At 44.5% G+C, this 22,918-nt stretch overlaps 1 protein-coding gene and 1 long non-coding RNA gene across 9 annotated transcripts in view; one reads left to right on the forward strand and one right to left on the reverse strand.

Annotated features, from left to right (window-relative positions):
• Positions 1-703: 703 nt before the first annotated feature.
• Positions 704-11,578, forward strand: TMEM171 (transmembrane protein 171). The gene is made up of 4 exons (XM_019728106.3): positions 704-1,743; positions 4,101-4,806; positions 8,923-9,064; positions 11,294-11,578. The coding sequence occupies exons 2-4, from the start codon at positions 4,170-4,172 to the stop codon at positions 11,490-11,492; spliced, it is 978 nt and encodes a 325-aa protein (XP_019583665.3). The 5' UTR covers positions 704-1,743; positions 4,101-4,169; the 3' UTR covers positions 11,493-11,578.
• Positions 11,579-17,928: 6,350 nt separating this feature from the next.
• Positions 17,929-22,918, reverse strand: part of LOC109445605 (uncharacterized) — a 34,733-nt gene continuing 29,743 nt past the window's right edge. For 6 of the 8 annotated variants that reach the window (XR_016020634.1, XR_016020635.1, XR_016020636.1 and 3 more), the window contains one exon: positions 17,929-22,590. This is a non-coding gene — a long non-coding RNA (uncharacterized LOC109445605). The remainder of the gene's footprint in view (positions 22,591-22,918) is intronic. The other 2 variants (XR_002137058.3, XR_002137057.3) reach the window with 2 other exon arrangements.

Consider the following 22,918-nt stretch of genomic DNA (forward strand, 5'->3'; position numbering starts at 1 on the left):
ACTGTTTTTAGCTCCCTTATCCCCTTCTGGCTCCAACCTTCTCTGAGATGCTGGAGATACACAGGAAAGGGCCATAGGCTACAGGTAAAGTGGGCAACACTGAACATGGCAGGAGCATGGGGTCACAGGCTCGCATTTTTTATTAGAGTCCTAACCAGTGCTCCTTCAGTTAGGGCAGAGACTTGCAGAGGCCAGGGCATGCCAGCTGTGAAAAAGGCCACATTTGGCCACTGTGGCAAGTGTCCCCAGCAAATTCTCGTGCTGGAACTTGTCTAGTATGCTGTGTGGGGAAGCCCCATCTCTGCAGCACCCAGCCCTCTGTCCTCAGAGCCCAGGTAACCACTATTCCTTCTTTGCCTCCCTCTGACCCCTTTGAAAGTCTCCTTCTCACTTCTGGTAATTGGCTAAAACCCAGCTCACTCCCTCAGTGAGAACTACTGGGAACAACTTGCTCCATTATGTATGCAAAGTGTTGATACTTTTAAAAAGTTAATGCAATTGGGTTTCAGGCAAAGTGGGCAGGAAATGAGGGAGAACTGGCAGGGCTGGGGAAGTCCCCAGGGCTCCTGGAGCTCAGGATCTTGGACTGGGCCTTTTACTCACCTTCCACAGCACCCTGACCTCTGGTGTGGAAACTGGCACAGTTAGATCCGTGTCACGTGTCATGGGGCAGGTTACAAACAGCACGGGGATTAGCAAACTCCTCCTGAATCGCCAGGTTCAAGGGCAGGGAAAGTTACCAAGTTAATTCCGGCGGATGATTAGCAATTGAGAACCGGGAAGGGGGTACTACCGCCAAAGAGGGCTGTGCGCATACCTGTGAGTGCGGAAGGGACAGAGCTGACCCTGCACGGGATCCGCCAGGGACCTGCTTTAGTCTGGGAGATAGTAGTTCTCGTCTGAACTGCTAGGGTATGGAGGACGCTTGTCTCACATTCTAATGGAGCGCACTTTTCTGTGACCTGGTGTGTCCCTAACCTGCTCGTCCAGGAGCTCACAGCGAGGGACTTGCTCTAGTGACCTCAAGTCAAGTCTGTGGAGTGGCAGGCAGGAGGGCCACACAGCCACTGGGTGGACCCTTCCCAGGCCGCACGGTGGCCGAGAGCGCAGCGGCGGGAACGCGGGGACCCAATTTCACCTGGGCCGCGGCGACGCCGGTAGGGGGTCAGATGCTTCCTTTTCTCACTCCCCTTCCCCCGATTCCTGGGCCCTAGCCCGGGGGGATCTGGCTCCCTTCCTGCCGCCGGGATCTCGGTCGGCTGTTCCGACAGCCAGGAGAACCCCAACTCGTTGCCCCGACTCTCCTGGGGCTGCGGGCCCAGGAGGCAGCGGCGCTACCCATTTTCCCTGGATTCCAGGCGCGCACGGTGACCCGCGGGGAAGCGGCCAAGTTCGCCAGCCCTGGGCCGGGAGGCGGTGGCTCGCAGTGCACTCTCACGCCAGGCGCGCTTCCGGCCCCCGAAGGGCAGCACCCGGTGGCGGCCAGCTCCCGCCAGTCTGCCCTGCCCTGCTCGCGGCTCCCCAGGCCGCCGCACCCTCCCGGCACCGCCTCCTTCTGTAAATACAGTGGCGGCCCGCCCTCGGCGCCTGGACGCGCAGGTGGGAGGGTGCGGTGCGGGCCTGTGCCCACCCGCTGTCTCTGGTCAGCGCTTCCCAGCCAAGCGCCGACCCGAAGACCGATCCGCGGCAGGCTCCCAGGACGCGTCCCGGCGCAGGCAGGACGCACGCAGGACGAAGCCTCAGGTAAGCGGCTCCCGGCCGCCGCCTCTCCGCGACCCAGAAACCTGCGCTCGTACACCGCGGGCCGGGAGCTGCGGGGTCACGGCCGAGGCTTGGTGCGAGGAGCGGCGCCAGCGCTGAGAACCCAGCGTTAACCTGTGCCGGTGGGAGCCGCGCGCCCAGCCGCTCCGGGCTGTTGCATTCGGGTTCCCTGAAACCCACGAAGCTATTTCCCATAAAAGACATTTGCCTCTTTCTTGGCCTGGCCCCCCAAATACACTGGATGTAGTTAGGTGCGGATTTGGAAAACCGATAGTCGGGGAGGTGAATTTGGCGTTGGGAAAATTAAGTGTAAATTGGTATTTGGAAAAGGCTTAATTTTCTATTAGTGTAGATGTCTATGTGTCCGTTTGTGGGTGCATCTATGAGAAAAAGAGAGAGGTAGAGGGAGAAAGAGAGAGAGAGAGACTACCAACACAATATTTTGGATCAGGGGTTAACACATGCCAGGTGTTTAGACCACTAATCCATGGAAAAGAAGCTACAAATCCAGTTTTAGGCTTCTGTTTTCTTTACTAGTATTTGGGAATTTGCCTTTACAGCGTTGAAGCCTTGTGACTCAATTCAAAGTTGAAGGTGCCAGGAATACAGTGAATTCCTGATAGGATTTTGTAGCAGAGAATCACTATTATCTCTGGAACCAGCAAGAGAGATTGCATGATTCAGAAATTTAAAAAAAAATACTAGTGCAGTGCTGTCTTTGTCTCAGCTTAATTGCATCTTCATAAATAGAATTTGTCCAAGTTTAAAATGAAAAACTTCCCTCCTATATTTCCTTCTTTCTTAAGTTTCCTTTTGATTCTATCATGCTTTTTCCTGGAAAAGTACTTCCTAGTATAAGACCTGCTGTTTGCTTTCTTTACCTAAACTGACTCTACTTGGTCATGATTTGGGTTTGTCAAGATGGCCTTGACTTTACAGCCTCCATCTTGAGCTCCTTCATGTGACCATGGATGCAACTGGCACAAGATATTTTAAAAGTTTTTCTTTCCTTGAGCAACGCAAATAGTCTCCACACTTGGGTTGTCTTTTCAAGTGCCCAACTTGAAAGATCCTGGTAAAATATCCCATTCATTAGCGTAAATAAGATAAATAATAAAGTCAGTCCATGTAAACTAGTCAACTCTTTAACAACTGCTCGGGGTACATTTAATATAAGACACCCTTGAAGTACAGGGCTTGGGTGAACTTTGGAAGGTGCTTTCCCACTTGATTTCACTTCAACTCTTCTTTCAAAGTCAAGTTCCAGTTCTGTTTAGTGCTTTGTAGCTGGTGATTTTATCAGCTGTGTGCTTTTAACAGCTTAAACCTCTTCATGGAAGTGGATGGCACCACAGAGGGGGAGCAAGAGGCTGCCTGCCCACCTGCGAGGCAAGGCTCCGCCTGACCTGCTGTATGTGCCCCACTGCCCTGGGTCATTCCACGCCCAAGCAACTGGACCACCAGATTTCAGGCCAAGGCCGCCCCTGCGTGTGCCTGTTTGAGAACTCAAGAATCACATTTTGACAGAATTAACTTGGTATCCACCAAACCCACTGTGTTCCTGAACTACCTTCCCCTTCAGTTGAAACTGCTGAATTTGGGTCTTCTGTAGATGTAGGCTTAGAATAAAGCATGGAATGGAAAATGCCAAGGTCTAAAACAGGAAATGGAAAGGTAGTTACTGAATGAAAATTTACCAGCGTGGAAATGCTCAGAGAAGGCTGTGATGAAATAAATTTAGGATGTCTGTAAATCAAAAATAATCCCTGTGGTTCTTCCCTCACTTGCCATTGTTTTTCTCCCCTGGGAGAGTGAATTTTTAAGATTCAGAACAGGAAAAGCCACACCCAGTTACTTTTGTTGTATGGTGTTTTTTAATTAAATTAAAAAATTTTTCAATTACAGTTGACATTCAATATTATGTTTCAACTGTACCGCATAGTGGTTAGACATTTATGTAACCTACAAAGTGATTCCGCCGATTAAGTCTAGTACTCACCCGAAAACTATACATAGTTATTACATATTATTAACTATATTCCCTATGCTGTACTTTACATCCCTGTGAGGGTTTTTGTTTTTTAAAAGATAACTCCTGGATGCATGGTAATTGCATTTCCTCTTCTTGAATATCTTCATGAAATTAAATATTCAGGAGTTGCTGAATGCCAGTCGTTCTGACTCATACCCAACTCATTGTTCTACAGTGTATCAGTGGGTAAAGTTCTATTCCCTATGATTTCTTCCTGGTGTGATTTCTGAAGTGGCCAGCAGAATAACAGCGTGGATCACCCACTTTACTGTACCCACTTTAATTTGGTGTTTGGTTATATTTGCAGAGCTGTTGAAACCATTGGAGGGAAGGAAACACATCCCACCCCTCTTCGGGGAAGGGGCCTCTTCTGGCCATGTCTCCTGCAGCAGCTGAGCCGGATGAGGTCCCGCCAGACAGGCATGTCAGCAAGCTCATTTTCTTCCTTTTCGTCTTTGGTGCCATCCTGCTGTTTGTGGGAGTCCTGCTGTCCATCTTTGGGTTCCAGGCATGCCAATACGAAACCCTCCCAGACTGCAGTATGGTGCTGAAGGTTGCTGGGCCTGCGTGTGCGGCCATTGGGCTTGGGGCTGTGATCCTGGCACGCTCCCGGGCACTACTTCAGTTCCGGGAGGGACGCCTGCGAGGCAACCAGGCGGACCCTGACCAAGCCTTCATCTGTGGAGAGAGCCGCCAGTTTGCCCAGTGCCTCATCTTTGGGTTCCTGTTCTTGACCAGTGGCATGCTCATCAGCATACTGGGCATTTGGGTCCCTGGATGCGACTCAGACTGGGAGAAGGAACCCCTGAATGAGACAGACACTGCCAACGCGGAGCCCCCGATCTGTGGATTCCTGTCCCTGCAGATCTTGGGACCCTTAATTGTGCTCGTGGGCTTGTGTTTCTTCGTGGTTGCCCATGTTAAGAAGAGAAACAACTTGAGTGAGGCCCAGAATGCCTCCGAAAGTGAAGAGAGACAGACCCAGAACACAGAGCCCGTCCAGGTCACTGTAGGTGGGTGGCTGTCATTCCTGTACTTGCTCATATCACAGTGGCTGTTGCATCAAGGCTTCACCGGGGTACCTTTGGGGCCTAGCCTAGATATTCATTCTCTCTCTCTCTCTCTCTCTCACACACACACACACACACATGCTGCTGCTGTGCTAAGTCCCATAGGAGCCCATGTACACCTCGTCTTCCCCCAGTAATTCCTTATTATTTAGCAAAAGCTTTAACACTAAGTAGTGACCTTGACTGAGGTCACAGAGCAGTTTAAGAGGAAAGTGAGCAGAACCTCAAGGCCAGCCTGGGACACCCTCTGTCACCTTAGGGACCTGCCAAGTGATCCTCTTTCCCCTGTTATTCTCACACTGAAACCTGTGGCACTTTGTGTTGTTGGACATGTTGGTCCTTATCCCTGGCTGTCACTGGCTGACTGTCCTTGGTAATGGCCTCAGTTTATATATCTATAAAACAAGCATTGCCTTTCTAAGATTCAGCACGAACACTCCAGGATTCTGAGTTGTCCCAAGTCTACGGGTCTTCTATGTTTTGAGGGGGCCTTCCGTTTTCCGCATTGTTCTTCGTTTTCTGTAACTTCGTCCTTGGCTTCTGGGTTGGGACAAAGTTTGGAAGCAGTGGCATAGACGAAGATAAAATGTGACAACACCTGTCACTCTTTCCCTCATGGAATGCCTCGAAATTCCTGTTGGATCTCTTGGGTTCTGCAGAATCAATAACCATTTCCAGAGTCAGTCCTGCAAAGAACATCAGTAGCTTTGCCGGCTTCACACAACCAAGGAAAAACCCCACTCACAATCACTGTGCAAATCACTATTTTTTTTCAGTCTCCTGCTTTTGAAAGGATAAAGCTCTGAAGCCACAGCCATGACATCTAAAGGCTGGGTAAAGGGAATCACAGAGCAGAAACCATGGAGGGGACAGAGAAGGAGTGTGGCAAGTGACATGTTTCTCATGTTTGGGGCTGCCTGCCGGAACCAGCAGTGCTCACTAAGCACAGACCCGGGGGTAGGGGTGAGGGCTCCCCGGGCTGCGGGGCTTGTGTGGCACTGGCCCTGGGAGAGCAAGAGCAGATGGATTCACAGACAGTCCTTGCACTGAGCCAGGGTGGGTGCTCCAGCTTACTTCCTTGTGCATTTACATATGTATGGTGACAAGACAAATACCGGGGGTGCCAAAAAAATGTGCACATTTCAAGAGATGTTATCTATGTGTTATTTTTTGAAGTTGAATTGAATTACGGTTGCAATGTGTAGTATGACATTCGCTCAAAAGATGATGTTCAGCAAATGAATGCTAGCGTCATTCATCGTATTACAATTTTAATACAGTTTTCTTCCATCCTTAAAATGTGTATACATTTTTTGGCCCCCTCTGTATTAGTTATGTATTAATAACTAACACATATATAAAGTTTATTCCTATGCCAAACATCCATCTAAGTGCTTCAGCATGTGCTCTTCAAGGACTTACTGTGTGAAATTCATTCATACCTACAACCACCCACAGAGGCAGATACTTTTAGTCTCTCCATATTAGAGTGAAGAAACTGAGGGCCAGGGATATCAAATAACTTGCCCAAGGTCACAAACTAGCAAGTGGCGGAGCCAGGATCAAACCCAGGCGGCGGGCACACATATACTACGGCCCTCACATAGCACGCTCCCTAGCGCACTGGGCTGTAATTCTGTTTCTGCTGGTTTCATCTTCACCAAGTGTTCTGGGTAGTTGTTACAGGGCAAAGAGCTCACCTGATATACACACTGTTAGTCCTTTCAGGAGACACAGTGGGGTACAGGTAAATATACTTATGAGATGCTCATAGTCTTCCATTTAGTTGGGAACATGTTGAGGTGTGCCCTTTGGGTTTGCTATCACGGAAGTTTCTGGGCCCAGCTTCCCTCCTGGTGGCTGGAATGAGGGGAGGGGGCAGCAGGGAACAGGGCTGCTGGTGCTGGGAAGGGATGATTCCTGTGTGGTTCAGTTGTGATGTGGGCACTGCATAGTTTAAAATCTTTTCCATTTAACCTTTTCAGTCCCTATGAAACCTATGAAAACCTATGAAAATCTGGCACCCTAACTTCTTAGTTTTCTCTCCTTTGATATTATGGGGTAGGGTTTAAATTTTTAGAAAGCATACGTTTTAGCACAATTAATAAGGCTCTAGATATTGTCTATCAATGATTAATTCTGCCTTATGAGTGAAACGGGGGTAATAAGAGGCAGTTCTTGGCTAAGTCCCAGAATTCAGCTGTTCTCAGACTGGAAGCCCTCTCCCTCCTCTATAATAGATAAACCAAGACTGGACCCTGGATACATAACCAGGTGTAGAGACAGCCCTCTCTTGAGGGCTACATGCTTTCAACTCACAGAGGACATCACGTCCTGCAGGACACAGTGAAAGGGAATCCCCAGGGGCAGATGGGACTACTTTCTGGGGGAAAGCAGATTGCAAAGTGTGGGAGGGCTGGGAGCTGACTGGGCAGAAGGATGGACAAGCCCCGGAGATAACTGGTGACTTTGAGCATTTCCTTGTTTGTGTTTCATAGGCGATTGGCCTGTTTTAGAGGTTTATTCCTAGATCCTACGTGCTATAACATGTAATTGAACACTTAACCTCACTCCCTCTGACCTTCCAAGCACTTCTAAGAAAATTAAATGACAACCATATGCTTTATTAAGTTTAGGTTAGTAATGTAAGATCTAAAGGCCATCTCCTTGCTGAAGGAGCAACAGAATTAATGTATTTTCTGAAGGGCTAAGTTAGCTTCCGGGTAGTGCTTGAGGCAACAAGGAGGGGAATGGAACCTCTGCCAAGACTGCCAGTTGAGAATATTTCTTCAGACATGCAAATAAGTGCCACTTGCTGGCAGAGTGTAAAGAAAGCAGCTGTGTGGGTGTGAAACAGCTGAGAGGGTGTGCTCTGTGCCCGGCAGTTTTAACCTCCCGCACATGAATCCAGTTCTTCTACCTGTCCTCTGAGGCTGGCACAGTTACAGACTGCAAGTTACAGGTGTGGCCGCTGAGGCCTAGAAGGGTTAAGTAAGTCAGTCAGGGCCATGCTGGGTTGGTAACTGGCAAGTGGAACCCCAATAACGTTAAAGAATCCTGTACCTACCTTGGTAAGCATCAGGTTTGCCGCCAGTGCAAACCGGTCTCCTCCCTGCAGAGAAGTCCTTTCTCTTCCTTCATTTCTCCTGAGCTGTCATTTGGTGCTTCCAACTTATCAAAGGCCACCCTCAGACCTCTACCTAGTGGCTTGCCACATGTCTAGAATGTTCTGGTCAATTCATGTCATGCATTTTGTATTGGAATCAGAATACAAATTAGAGCGTGCATCTGGCCCCGAGTTTCTCCTCCCCACAATGCAGGTGTGTGTGCTGGAGTGAACAGTAGCAACAGAAATGCAAAACACAAGCTTTTCTTTGAGCTGGACCTTGTTTTATAAAGCTTGGGTGAAATGTTGGCAGACAAAAGACTCTACAAGAGGATAAACCACAGCTGTGGCAATAACAGTGACAGGCTGTAGGATAGCTTATTGTCGTTTGTTCAGAGGCTAGAACTTGAGGAACAAGGCACTTTACCCAACAGCTTACTTTGGATGAATTAAAATTGTAAGTTATAAGAAAAGCTTTAAATCTGTAGACATCCCAAGGGAGGTACATGGTTTGCAAATGCTTCGCTGAAGTGCTTTAGCTCAGACTTGCTGTGAAATATAGGCCCACTATTTTTAAAAATTGTGGTTGTATATATAACATAAAATTTACCATTCTAACCATTTTTAAGCGTACAGTGGCATTCAGTACATTCACAATGTTGTGAACATGGCACCACTATCAATTTCCAAAAGTTTTTTATCATCCCAAACAGAAACTTGACATTCATTAAACACTAACTCCAGTTTTCCTCATCCTCTGCTGCTGGAAACCTCTACCCTCTGTTTCTGTGACTCTGACTGCCCAACTTTTTAAATTCTGGAGTTAGCACAGGTGTTTTGACCATTTCTATAGATGGGCCAAATGTATAATTTATTTGTTTATTTATTTTGCTCTTACTAATTTGTTTCCATTTATTACTCATCTATTTCAACAAAATATTGTGTTTCCTTAGGTGATGCCGTGATAATATTCCCACCCCCTCCACCACCTTACTTTCCTGAGTCTTCAGCTTCTGCAGTCACACGAGGTTCTGACGCTAATGGTTTGCTTCCAAATGAAAATCCACCTTCCTATTACAGTATTTTTAACTATGGGTAAGACTTTCCATTTGAACTTCGAGAGTAGCATTTTACCATTTTCAGGCCCATAACCTGAATTCCGGCCAAATTAGCTTTAAGAGTAAACAGAGTGTGAGTGTCTTTTTTGCTGACATTATGTCAGAATTATTGCCTTAATGTTAACAGTACCTTTCAGGACACTCTGGGCAGCACATAAGTTAAAAATTATAAAAGTGGCTATGCCAGGTTAAGGTGGAGCCTTCCTCAGCATCTTCTGTGCTCCTAGCAGGGCTGACCCTCGAAAGGTTTAACAACCCGTCAGCCAGACTGAGCACTGAGCATGGCTCGGGAGGACCCTGCTTGCTGCGTTAGATCATGGGGAGGTGTGGGGTGCAGCAGACCTCCAACAAATATGGAGGGTTTTAGTGTCTAATGGAGATACTTGAGTGACTGGCTGTCAGCCTGCCCCCCTGACCCGACCAAGTTGTACTTCTCTTCTCAACTCGAGTTGTACCCTGGGCCTCCAAGCCTTCTCAGATTCACTGAAGAGAAATACAATCTCCACACTCCTACCCACCCATGCTCCCCATGTACCGCAAATTAGGAGGTGTACCTGGATTCAGATTAAACAACAGAAATCTAATGCTTTCTAGTGGAAGGTTCTGGAGTCAGAGCAATGGGATCTAAGCAGTAGTGAGCGCAGTTCACATGGGGAAAGGCTGGAGGTGGCCAAGTCTCAAGGGCAGCCCTGTGGTAACAGGAGCCTGGAACTATGGTGGTTAGAAAGCAGGGGTGTGGGGGTGGGTGGGGGGTGGGGGGTGAGGGAGCGTGGGGGGTGGGGGGGATGATGTGGAAGGGAACCTGGAATAGAGATGACAGGTGAGGGAAAGCAGAGATCATGTCAAGGGGGAGTGACAGGGACAGTGGACTGTCTCTGAGAAGGAGGTGGGACACGAGTCTGGTGTCCCGGGGAGAAGATGGTGAGCTGCTTGTGGTGGAGGGGTAGCAAGATGTGGACTTTCAGGCAGATTGGAGAGGCTGGGTCTTGTGAGAGATGAGGTGCTGGAGATGGAACTGCGAAGAGGTTGCTGAAACCAGGAGGGCAACAAGTCAGAGGCTTGTGGAAGGTCCACAGGAGGGGCAGGCGTGACAGGAAGGTGTTCTGGGAAGTGCCAGGGAGGACCGGGGCTGGCAAAGTCTCCGGTACCTTCTTGTATGGGAAACCAGGATATAGGAAGTGAAGAAAGGATTGCTGGAAAGTTTCACAGGACAAACTGGATGAGCAGGACTCAGTGAAAACCGACTTTTGAGACATTGAGATGTGCATTTTTGAAAGCAGTGAAAAGCAGGACCTGAAAAACACAGTGAACATGCCGGGGATGGGTGCTGCCTTAGCTGGTCACTCACGTTTTAAGACACATGTTCTTGTCAGGCTTTCAACTAGGGGGTGAGCTGGAGGTCCAACCAGAAAGAGTGTAGGAATTGCCCTACCTGGATGAAGGGGAGGTTAGGTTCCAGACATTTGAAGAATCCTGTTAGTAACTTTTTCTACTCTTTTCTCCAATGACGAACTTCTCCAAGCCCCAAAATAAGTGTCTATTAACTTAAAAAACTACTACTGCTGCTATTATCATTTCTGAGTGCCTGAGTCTGGATGTTCTTGCATTACCTCATGTAATTCTCATAGCCCCTCAGCAGGTAGACACTGTTATCATCCCTATTTTACAGACGAGGAAATTGAGGCTTAGAGAGGTTAAATCACTTGCCCAAGATCACACAGCTAGAAAGCAGAAGAGTGGCAATTCAGACGCAGGTCTGCCTGTTGCTAGAGCCCACTCCATTGACCAGTATGCCTTCCTGCTTCCTTCAAGTTTTGGGCCTAATTTAATTTTCTATTTGCATAAGTTTGTATACCTTATGTTAGCCACCTTAGAAGACAAAATAGCAGAGAACAGTAACCGTGTGTGTGTGTGTGTGTGTGTGTGTGTGTGTGTATGTGTGTGTTGGATGGCATAGATACATTTGTACTCCATGTCTTTTCAATGACAAAGGAAATGACAACAGTAATGAGACTGTCTTAATGTTACAATTAGCTCTAAGGGAAGTATAATGGGTAAGGAATTGAAATATAATCTATAAATAATAGAATGTGGATAAAATTACTCCTTAGATCCTTGCAAATGCTCCCAAACATTTGAAAAGAACCTCCTCAAGGTGTGTTACTCTTTCCCTGTCCTCCCTCTCATGTTCTCGTTCTCTTTTCAGCGGGACCCCAACGCCTGAGGGCCAAGGCACAGCCTCTGCGAGCGAGCGCGTGTCCATATACACTATTTCCGGGATGACGTCATCTTCGGAGATCTCACACACTCCACAACTCCCCTCTGAATTGCCTCCCAGATACGAAGAAAAAGAACTGGCTGCAACCACAGCCTCGTCTCCCTCTTCTGAGCCTTCCCCACCATGAACTATGGACTCCAGTTCAATTTTATATAGAATCAATTTTATATAGCAATTTATTTAATTTGTTTTTTAATAAAAAATACAATAGCATTGGCTATGTTCTGATTTCCCTGGTGCATCATCAACATCAGTAACAAACCTTCACATACACGAGTGGGTCAGAGACCCCACGTACGTGAGAGGGTCAGGAACAGAAAGTTAAAAGGAGGTATACGCTAAGGTGAGGATGACGTAAGGCATGTCATCCTTGAAGGTGAGGGCTTCAGAAGGTCACTGCAGGATGAGAAGAGCAGATGTTCAGTAATTAGTAATTTGCCCTGCCCTATAGATAGATAGAAAAAAGAAGTTACCTCTGATAATCTCTTATTATGGGTAACGCCCCTGATTCAAATTCTTCTAGGTAATTAAAGAGGGGGGCGGACGTTTTTCTTGAACCCTCAAAGTCTCGGTTGCCCTTAGTTCAAACTAATCTGCATGCTACACAAGCACATCTTAGGGTGACTCGTTCTGAACCCCTATACAGTTTAAGGTGTTAGTGCTTCACACCCCAGGATGGGAAAGTACCTCTGGCCGAGCACTTGAGCTGGTTCTCTCACTTAGACCTACTACTCCAGGAGGTCTGTGGGGTCATTCCTATTGGTGGATGAAGGAAAACATGGCTCAGAGCGGATAATTAACGTATTCAAGGTCACGTGCTTCTAAATGGTGAGGTTGGGTCTTGCACCCATGTAGGTAGTTTCTGAAAGCCAGCTGCATATGTCACTACCCTGGGCTGGCAAAGGCCAACCAGAAGTGGCTGTTAATGTTTAGCTTGGTCCAGTCTGTTTCCAATGTTAGTTGCTTCTAGGGCAGAGAAACCAGGTTGCTCTTCTAGTTTCTTTATTTCTTCCTCTTCTTCTTCTTCCTCTTCTTTCTATTCCTTTTTCCTTCCTTCATTTTGAAAGAAGGTAATTAGGTCATTAACACTGGGGCAGTTACCAGCATACTGACACCCTGAAGCTTCCTTATAGTGAAGTGACACTTTTGAAGATATTTTGGGGGGATATTTTGGTAACTAGATTCCTCTGGAGAGGTCCAGGAAAGATGTGCATTTCTGTATTATAATGTACAGGTGCCAAACCACCTGGACCACTTACTTTTATTCTTATAAGGCTACGGCTGAACAAAAGCTTTTGTATAGTTGGGTACAACAATAAATATTTAATTCTAGATATGAACCTTAAGAAACAATCACTAAGTATTAGCAGTTCTACCTGTGAGAAACTGATGTTTTTAGACTGAACTCTGTAGTAACAGCATTTTTGGTAACAATATTTGATGTAGCAAAAATGTGAATTTTTATGCCTTTTACACAAGCCATAATCTCCATAAAAATCAGTATTATCCAGCATTGAAGTGCCTGAAAGCAGAACTTAAGGACGTTAATGCTCCAATAGTTTAACCGAAGTAATGACTGGTTTCATGGGAATTGCCACCGCAATAAATCAGAGGTGGTAGTCTGTGCCAGCAGTGCCGCTCTGTTTCTAAATTGGACATTTATTGGATTGAACTGCTTTAAAAATTCTGTGCCTTTTTTCCTGGAAGGTTAATTATTCACATTTAAAAACTAGAGCAGAGGGTAAATTATCACCACTGCCTTCTGCTGTTATTTGTTTAAAATGATTAAGCTGAAACTTCTAGGTGGAATTAGTTTTAAACATTTATGAGTTCTTACGTATAATCAAGTGCCTTTTTAATGGCTCTGTGTTTGGGTTTGTAATGGAGTATAATACTTTTATATGCTAATAAACTTAAATAAGCGGTTAGAAATGCTTAGGTATAAGTTTGACCTTCTGGTTAGGGAAGTCTATTCCACTTCCATGAGACTCCACGGAATTGAGCAAAATGGGGACAGAAGACACAACATTGAGAGGGGTCCCTAAGTGTGAGGATCTTTATTGCAGGACTGAAATCACAGGTAGCAGAGCTGGCATGAATCATTTGGTCGTAGGAAGATGCGTCCTTTGCCTGTCAAAGTTCTGGCAAAGGATGACAGCTTCTGAAAACCCACCTGGTAACCATTACTTCTTTTTCTTTTTTCTTTTTTCCTCATATGCATTAACATTTTTTTTAAAAAATCGAGGTGAGATTCATATACAGGCATACCTCATTTTATTGCGCTTCACAGATGTTGCGTGTTTTACAAATTGAAGTTTTGTAGCAACGCTTCATTGAGCAAGTCTATTGGCACCATTTTCCCAACAAGCTTAGATGATGGTTAGCATGTTTTAATTACAGTATGTACTTTTTTTAGACTTAATGCTATTGTACAGTTAATAGACTACAGTATAATATAAACAGAACTTTTATATGCACTGGGGAACCAAAAAATGCATGTGACTTGCTTTATTGTGGGGGTCTGGAATTGAACCCGCAATATCTACAAGGTATGCCTGTAACATAAATCAACCAATTTAAAAGGAAAAATTCAGTGGCATTTAGCACATTCACATGTTGTAAAGCCACCTCTATCTAATTCCACAACATTTTTATCACCCCAACATAAAAACCCATTCCCATTAAGCAGCCCCTCCCCATCCCCTTCCTCACCCCTAGACACTGACAACCACCAATTTATCGTCTCTGGGTACTTCTGCTTTTCTGGTCATTTAATATAAGTGGGATCATACAATATGTGACATTTTGTGTCTTCCTTCTTTCATTTAGCACAATGTTTGTGAGATTCATCCACATTGTAATACATATCAGGACTTCATTCCTTTTCAGAGATGAAGAATAGTCCATTGTATGTATATGCCAGTTTTGTTCATTCATTCATCCATTGATGAACATTTGGGTTGTGTCTTCTTTCGGGCTGTTATGAATAATGCAGCTATGAACATTTGTGTACAAGTATTTGCTGGAATAGCTGTTTTCAATTCTTTTGGGTATATACCTAGGGATGGAATTGCTGGATCTTATGCTAACTTTAAGTTTTTGAGGAAGTCAAAACTGTTTTCCACAGGGGTTACACCTTTTCACATTCCCTTTAGCAATGTATAAGAGTTCCAATTCTTCCACATCCTCACCAATACTTGTTATTTTCTTTATTAAAAATTATGATTATTATAGCCATCCTAGTTAGTATGAAGTGGTAGATCATTACAGTTTTGATTTGAAATTTCCCTAATGCCTAATAATGTTGAGAGTCTTTTCATGTGTGTTACTTGTTTTTGAACACCAAAGATCTTACTCCAGATGTAAGAAATCTTACTCCAGATTTCCTCCTGCGGTATTGGAAGGTGTGATGTCCCACTTATGGAAAATAGTGATGAGGTCTGCAAGTGTAGGTGAGACTACACACATAAGGTGGGTTGTGCCACCATGCTTCCTCTACACTATGAAAGCCCCTTCTTGTGAATTCTTTGTCCTTCCCTGGGATCAGTTAAGTGGACTAACCCAATCAACCAATTCAACTGAAACTGAAGCAATTTTTGATGAGGTAAGGTCCCTTTGGTATTTCTTCAATTTATGAGCTAAGGAGGAATGGGGCATGCCAAGGGGAATAGGTTTTCAGAGAATGAGAGCTGAGGGGAATGGTAACTATGTGTTCACCCCATCTCCACCTGAGCGGTTGGAGTGGAGGGCAGAAGGGCAGGAGTTAAGGTGATCCTCATGTGATGTGACTGTTGGGCTTCTGATATGGTTGCTACGCGGAGGACTGAGGCCATGTGGGTGGTAGGTCTCCCTTGACAGGGGCCATCATTCCAGGGCAGGTTGTAGGAAAGGAATGGATCCAGAGATAGGAAATCAGCCTCAGAAGGTGGCCTGACTAGAGCAGAAGAAAGAAGGTAGGTAGTCTGGCTGCAAGGATCTGCAAAGATCCACAATGATAAGAACGATGGTAATTGTTGAAAAAGTTAAATTTCTGAGTCCCATTCTAGACTGGCCCAATGAATCCAGATTTCCAGGGAGGTAATGTTTATCATCCAAGGAATCTGAGAAACAATGCCTGTGAGGACAGTAGAGAGCAACTACAGAAGTGACAATACCCCGCGGGCTAGGTTATCTCGGTTATGAGCTCCTTGTAACTTCTAGGCCTTATGGAGTACCCTGTTTACACACCCCAGCCCGTGATAAGAGTCCTTGAGGGGAAAGATAAGGGTTCACAGTCAGTCCCCAGTGTTGATGGGGGCTTCACACAGTCTCCCTGTCCCAGCCTCCTAGGCAGCTCTGTTGGTGATTCATGCAAGAGCCCCAGCAAGTGGGGAAACAAAGTCAGGATCATGTCACCTGCCCCTTCCTCTCTTACATGGGGAGTCCTCCTGTACTCCCAGACTGGAGGACTTTGGAATCATTTATTGAGGAAGGCATGGTTTTATCTTCACTTCTTTGTGTTGGGAGAGGTCAAGACTGCTGCATGTCTACAACTGGGAGCATCAGTGACATTTGTCAAGATGCTTGAGATTGTCCAGGTGGGGAGCAGTATGAGAATTGCCCCTCCTGCCTTCCTCTCAGTGACTCCCAGCTCCTGGTGAACCTAGGTGAGAGAGTTCCTCTGGTCAGTGTGGTGGGCTGGGCTCTGCCAGCTGCCATTCTGGACACAGGAAACCCTGGTCCTTGAGCCTATGGTGTAGGAGCTTCTCCAAAGGAGAGAGACATCAGGGAACACACTGTGGGGGTGGTGGGTGGGCTGGAGAGGAGAAATGTCTTCTGATTGTTTGTGGGGAACCATGCATGGCACGTCTGCTTCATGCCATGAGCCTGCTTGGATCTTGCATACCTGGGATTCCTGGAGTATCATGCATGCTGCCACCAACCCGAGTACCCAAACAGGAACAAGGTAGATGATTTCGATGCAGTTTTCCCTAATAATGAATGCTTTGGGGGGGCAAAGGGGGAGTAGAGATTCCAGCCAGGTGAAGCATGTGACTGCTTAAAAATACTCTCTGCCCTTTAGCTCACTCAGGAGGGTGCCCCAGCCCTGTGGCTGAGGTGGTCCAGTGTTGGGAGTGGAGTGACTTCATCCTCTCCCTCTCCTAGGCGGATGGTGGCAGACAGCAATCCAATGACAAAGGGAGGTGGGCAGTAATGTAATTACTCTGTGTGTTCTCCTGGAGGCTGCTCCAGGCTGAAGGAGCTGGAACTTGTGCAGGGTGTGTTGGTGGGGGTGGATGAGCTACCGCTGCTGTCATGTGCTAATCTATTCATAGGACATTTCCTTAAAGGCCTTTGAACTAGCTAGTGAATCCAGCCTACCTGTCCTAGGTGCACTAGATACTTATTAGGGGTTTTTGCAAAGGAGGAGAACTAGCCTCTTCCATGAGACAGAGGGGCCAGGACCCAATGTGATGGAAAGGACCTCGGCCAGCACCTGTACTAACTCGGGGTCCTTCCACTTCCCAAACCTCACATAGGAAGTAGCCATTTCCCTGTCTGCCAAGGCTCCTAGGCCTTGCCAGACACTTCCTGTGGTGCTCTGGCCATCCTTCAGGCCCGTAGGCATGGAGTGGCCTCCAAGATTTCCTTCAGTAGGCTCTGAAACTCTGCTCCTCCCTCCCAGCAGTAAAGTTGTTAAAAGCCTGCTCTGCTGCTCTCTCTCTTTTCTGTCAGGCTGGAGTGTTCCCCTAGGCCCCGTAGGGTGGGGTGGAAACACAGCCCTGACAGGTGCCTCGGTGAGCTACTTCCCGGCTGTTTCTCACTGACTCCTCCCTGCCCGCTCTGTGAAAAGTAACAAGTTATTATAGGTCCCACAGGTAGAATCTGGCAGCGCCTGATGTCCTTCATGAGGCCTGCGTCCTTCACGACTGTGCACTGGGAAGGGACCCGAGCGCCAAGTTAAATGTGGCCATAGGCAGGTCAGTACTTCTCCCATCCCGGCCCATTACTGGGGTTTCTTTTGGCTCTGGAAAAGAACTGGAATTGCAGTCCAGCGCATATAAAGGTCTCTTTCCACAGTAGGTGGCTGGCTTTGGAATTCTTCCTTTCTTTGAATTACAATTCAGTATTGCTACTAATAAACCCACTGAATAAAGTAAAAGATTTTTTGAAGTTTTTTTTAAGTCCTTAAAATGTATCTAACTAAGCACATACGGACAATTAGAGTGGTATGTTGGAAGTCATTTAAATAATTATTTTTCTTTGCTTTTATATTTCTAATTTTATATACAGTTAGGGTCATTTATTCCTATTTATATTTAATATTAAGGTTAATTTTGTTTTTAAATTTCATGAATTAATTTTTAAAACTAATTTTTTATTTTTCAATTACATTTAACATACAATATCAGATACCAATTCATACTAACTAGGATGGCTACAATAATCATAATTTTCATATAATCATATATTATATTTGTTTCAGGTGTATGACATAGTGATTAGATATTTACTTACTTAACTTACAAAGTGATTACCCCATAAGTCAAGTATCTGTTGACAAAAGAATGCCCGGCCTAAGAAAAAGTCTTAGAAGAGTTTATTTGAGCCAAACTGATGACAATTGCTGGGAAGCAAAATCTCAACAGACTGAGAAAACGCTCCAGAGAATGGAAGTTTTGCAGCTTATTTTACACATTAGAATCAAAAGAGGAGACGTAAAGAGGGCTACATGAAATTCATTGGTAGATTAGGGACACGGGAGAAAGCAGAGGGAAATCTCTGAGACTGGATAAAAAATAAAAGGAAGAGATAAATATTTCTTTTATATTGGTGGGTACAAGATAGTTAACATTTACAGCACACAGAGATGGTATGTGGACAACAAGATAACAATGTTATCTCATGTTCTGGTTGTGCCTTTGAGGGGTTTGACTGACAAAAAGAAGATGACTGACATTTCAGAGGTGTGTTACCTTAGATGAACAAAGACAATAGAAAATTTCAAAGTTAAAGATTGATCTTTGTCAAGAAAGCCATAGGCCATTACTACACACTATGACTAGTTAGGAATTTTCACATTCAGACCACCCTGTGTGGTTACTTTTGTTTCTGGGTTTATAAGGCCCAACATGAGGGCCTCCCCTGAACTTGTCAGGTTTAGTATGTGGCCCCTTTTTCTTGTAATATTGGTTTGATGGTGATGAACTCCTTTTTGTTGTTTGGGAAGTTCTTTACTGTCTGTCCTTCAATTCTAAATGATAGCCTTGCTGGGTAGAGTAATCATGGTTGTAGTTCCTTGCTTTTCATCACTTTGAATATTTCTTGCTAATTCCTTCTGGCCTGCAAATTTTCTGTTGAGAAATCAGCTGATAGTCTTATGGGAGCTCCCTTGTAGGTAGCTAACTGCTCTTCTCTTGCTGTTTTTAAGATTCTCTTTTTTGTTAACCTTTGGCATTTTAATTATGATATGTCTTGGTAGGGCCTTTCTTGGGTTCATCTTGTTTGGGATTCTGTGCTTCCTGGGCTTGTATGTCTATTTCTTTCACCAAGTTAGGGATGTTTTCTGTCATTATTTCTTCAACTAGGTTTTCAATTCCTTGCCTTCTCTCTTCTCCGTCTGGTACCCCTCTGATGCAAATGTTAGTATGCTTGATGTTGTCCCTTAAACTATCCTCATTTTTTTTTCTTTTTTCTTTTTGCTGTTCTAATTGGGTGTTTTCTGCTACCTTGTCTTCCAAATCACTGATGTGATCCTCTGCTTTATCTAATCTACTGTTGATTTCTTCTAATGTACTCTTCATTTCAGTTATTGTATTCTTCATTTCTAACTGTTTCTTTTTTATGTTTTCTATCTCCGTTTTTATGTTTCCTATCTCTTTGTTAAAGTTCTTACTGAGTTCATCTACTCTTCCCTGAAGTTCATGAGCATCCTTATAACCAGTGTTTAGAACTCTGCATCTGGTAGCTTGCTTTTCTCCATTTTGTTTAGTTCTTTTTCTGGATTTTTGTTCTGTTCTTTCATTTGGGACATGTTTTTTTGTCTCCTCATTTTGACTGACTTCCTCTGTTTGCTTTTATGTATTAGGTAGATCTGTTATCTCTCCCAGTTTTGGCCAGTGGTTGTTTGTACTTAGGTGTCTTGTGGGACCCAGTGGCACAGTCTCCCTGGTCACCAGATCTGGGTGCTCCAGATGTGCCACTTTTGTGGGTTGTGTGTGCCCTCCTGTTGTAGTTGCACCTTGGTTGCTGTTAGAAAATCAATGGGAAGGATTGACCCTCAGGCTGATTGGTTGTGAGAACTGGCCGTGACTACAGTGGAGGAGCTGTTGTGCTGGGGCTGACTGCATGGAGCAGGATTCACTTTAGTGGGCCTCTGGTGCCTACCGAGTCTTCCCTTTGGGTGTCTTTTGTGGAGGTGGTTGGGTGGTGCTCTGGTGTGGTCCAAAGCTGGCTACTGGGTGGGTTGGTTCTGGGGCCTCTTTTGAGGGGCTCTGCTGCAGACCAAGGTCAGCCACTGCCTATGCCTCGCCCAGGACCATCTGGGATGAGCTACAGAATGATCTGCAGATGGTTACTACTAGTGTTGAGCTTGGGGCTGCTTAGCAAGTTATATGGGGCACGCTAAGGCCAGACATTCAAATGTTTAAGAGATTTTAGGAAAGTCTACAGCACAAGGCCAGACAGGCTTTTTGTATGGAAAAGCTGCTAGAAGCAGCTTGGGTATGCCTATAAGTTGGGTGGACTGGGGTCTCAGGGAATTACCAAGGCAGGGTTGTATATAATATATAATATGTTATGCATAATATATTACATATTATAGTATATACTATGTGTAATGCTCTATTAATAGTACATATAAAATATGTACTATTATATATACTATATACTATATACTACATATAATATATAATGTATATAGTATATAGCATATATAATATATACTATGCTATATACTATATATAGTATATAAAATACTATATACTATACATAGTATATAATATACTATAGAATATATACATCTCCTTATTCTTAGGAGATGTGTGCTGAAGTATTTAGGATTGAAATGTCATGATGTCTACAATTCACTTTCAAATGGTTCATTAAGAACGAAAATATGTACACAAACTATGACCTGCAGGTGAGTTGTCTATTTTAGTAAATAAAATTTTATTGGAATATATACTATATATAGTATATATTATTAGTATATTATATACTAGAGACGGTAGTATACATTATAGTATATACTATAATATATACTATACTATATATAATGCACTACATAATATAGGCTATACTAGTAGTGTAATACATATTATCTATACAGTATTTAATATACTAATACAAACACTAATATATGCTGCTCTGCACCTTGCTTTTTTTCATCTAATAATATCTCCTTGGAATCACTCCCTATATAGAGATCTTTTTCATTGTTTTTTTTTTTTTTTTTTTTTTTGTATAGCTACATAGTACCCCACCATGTGAATATACCATAGTTTTTTCAACCATTCCTATAATTATGGAAATTTAGGTTGTTTCCAATCTTTTAATATTACAAATAATATCACAATAAATACTTTGTGCTTATGTTGTTTTTGATTTGAGAACTTGCATATTACTAAGTTTTCCTCTATAAGATATGTACTTCTATATGAAAGTGATTATTTCCTTACAGATTCAAACCCAACTTTTGGATTTTTGCCAGACTGATAGGCAAGAGATCCTATTTCAGGGTGGTTTTAATTTACATTTTTCTAACTATGAGTGAGATTGAGAATCTTTTCAAATATTAAGAGCCTTTGAATCTTCTTTTCTGTGAACTATATATTTATATTCTTTGCCCATTATTTCCTGGATCTAACCCAAATCTTTCTTGATGCAAGCAAAGTCACTTTTCACTTGTACCTACCAGACTGATTTAAATATAAAATCAATCAAACAAGGAAACATCACAATACTGTACCTTATTCCCTCACCCCCAAACTCACTCTAAACCAAAAAGTATTGTTGATCCCTTATGTTTTAACTTTTCTTCATAGGCTCTATTGAGTTGATTGGAGTATTTTGGCACCAAAACATTGTTTCATTATTTTTCAAAATCATAGCCAGTCAGCTTGTTTTGTCAGAACATGGTGTTAATGAGTCACCAAACTGTCACCAAGTGGCAGTTTTGATACCCATATATGCTATTGGCTCTACATCAAGAAAAGATGTTCCCCAGCCAGAAATGGGGCTGCCCAGCTGCCTTACACTCACACATAGACTCAAAAGAACACTTTGTGGGTAAGGAAGGGGCAATGGCATCATCTTCAAACACATTTCACCCGGGGGGTGGATGCTACGACTCCTGATTCTTTGGAGGCCTGGTGTAGATTTCTGACTGGGAATTTCACTGTGAGGTGAGCAGCCAGTTAAGAAGACACATGTATCAAACAGGAAAGCATGCAGAGCCCTGCATAGAGTTGTTCTCAAATAGAGTGGCAGATAGGGCTCACTGGCACCACTCTAGCAGTAGTCCTAAAACTATGTGCAAAGTCCTTGTATCAGTTACCCACTGCTGCATAACAAACTACCCCAAAACAGAAAAAGCTTAAATAATAATAAACATATATTATGTTACATGTTTCTGTGGGTCAGGGATTCAGGAGCAGTTCAGTTGGATTGTTCTGGCTTATGAGATCTCATGAGATTGTAGTCAAGATGTTAGCCAGGGCTGCAGTCCTCTGGCTTGACTTGATGACGGCTAGAGAGCCCTCTTCTGAATGGTCACTCACAGGGCTGGCAGGATGGTGCTGGCTGTTGGCAGGAGGCTTCAGTTCCTTTCCATGGGGACAGCCACATGGTTCCTGGAGTGTCTTCACAACATGATGCCTGGCTTCCCTCAGAGCAAGAGACTTAAGAAAAAGGGGCAACTGCAATGCTTTTTAGGATCTAGTCTTGAAGTCACACATCATCATTTCTGCCACATTCTATTCGTTCAAAGCAAGTCATTAAGTCTGGCCCACCCTCAAAGGGAGAGGAATTAGCTTCTACCTTTTGAAGAGAGGTGCCTCAAATAGTTTGTGAACACATTTAAAGATCAGCACAGTCCCTGAGGCCAGGATTCTTTTTCTCTTTGACCCTTGACTATGAGGCATGTCTGGTAGACCCAACGGTAAATCAGATAAGATGGGGCCTCCTTCCAGGTGACTGCTTTCCCACTTAGGAATTGACTTTCACCACACCTGCTTTCCTTTGACCTATTATAACAGGTGAACTGGTTAAAATGAAGATGTCTGTAACTCATCAAGAGATCCTATTTCATTGGGTCCGAGGAGCCACTGGATCTGCATTTTTTATAACTATTTCAGATAAAGTGAGCCCTTTGGCCCTGGTCTAGAAAGATATGGTGAGGTACTGGCTTTTCTAGCACCATGCTTTTCTGCTGCCCAACAGTCCTGCCCCACCCCCCAAGGGCAGGGTGGACCATGTCACTGTATCCCTCAGAGCACTCAGCACCACACATGGCTCAGGGCGAGCATCATAGATCCTTGATGCGTGGATGATGGGTGGGGGAGTGAATGGGTT

This window comes from Rhinolophus sinicus, chromosome 3, assembly GCF_057876585.1.
Source record: "Rhinolophus sinicus isolate RSI-liver-muscle chromosome 3, RSI-T2T, whole genome shotgun sequence".
Lineage (NCBI taxonomy): Eukaryota > Metazoa > Chordata > Mammalia > Chiroptera > Rhinolophidae > Rhinolophus > Rhinolophus sinicus.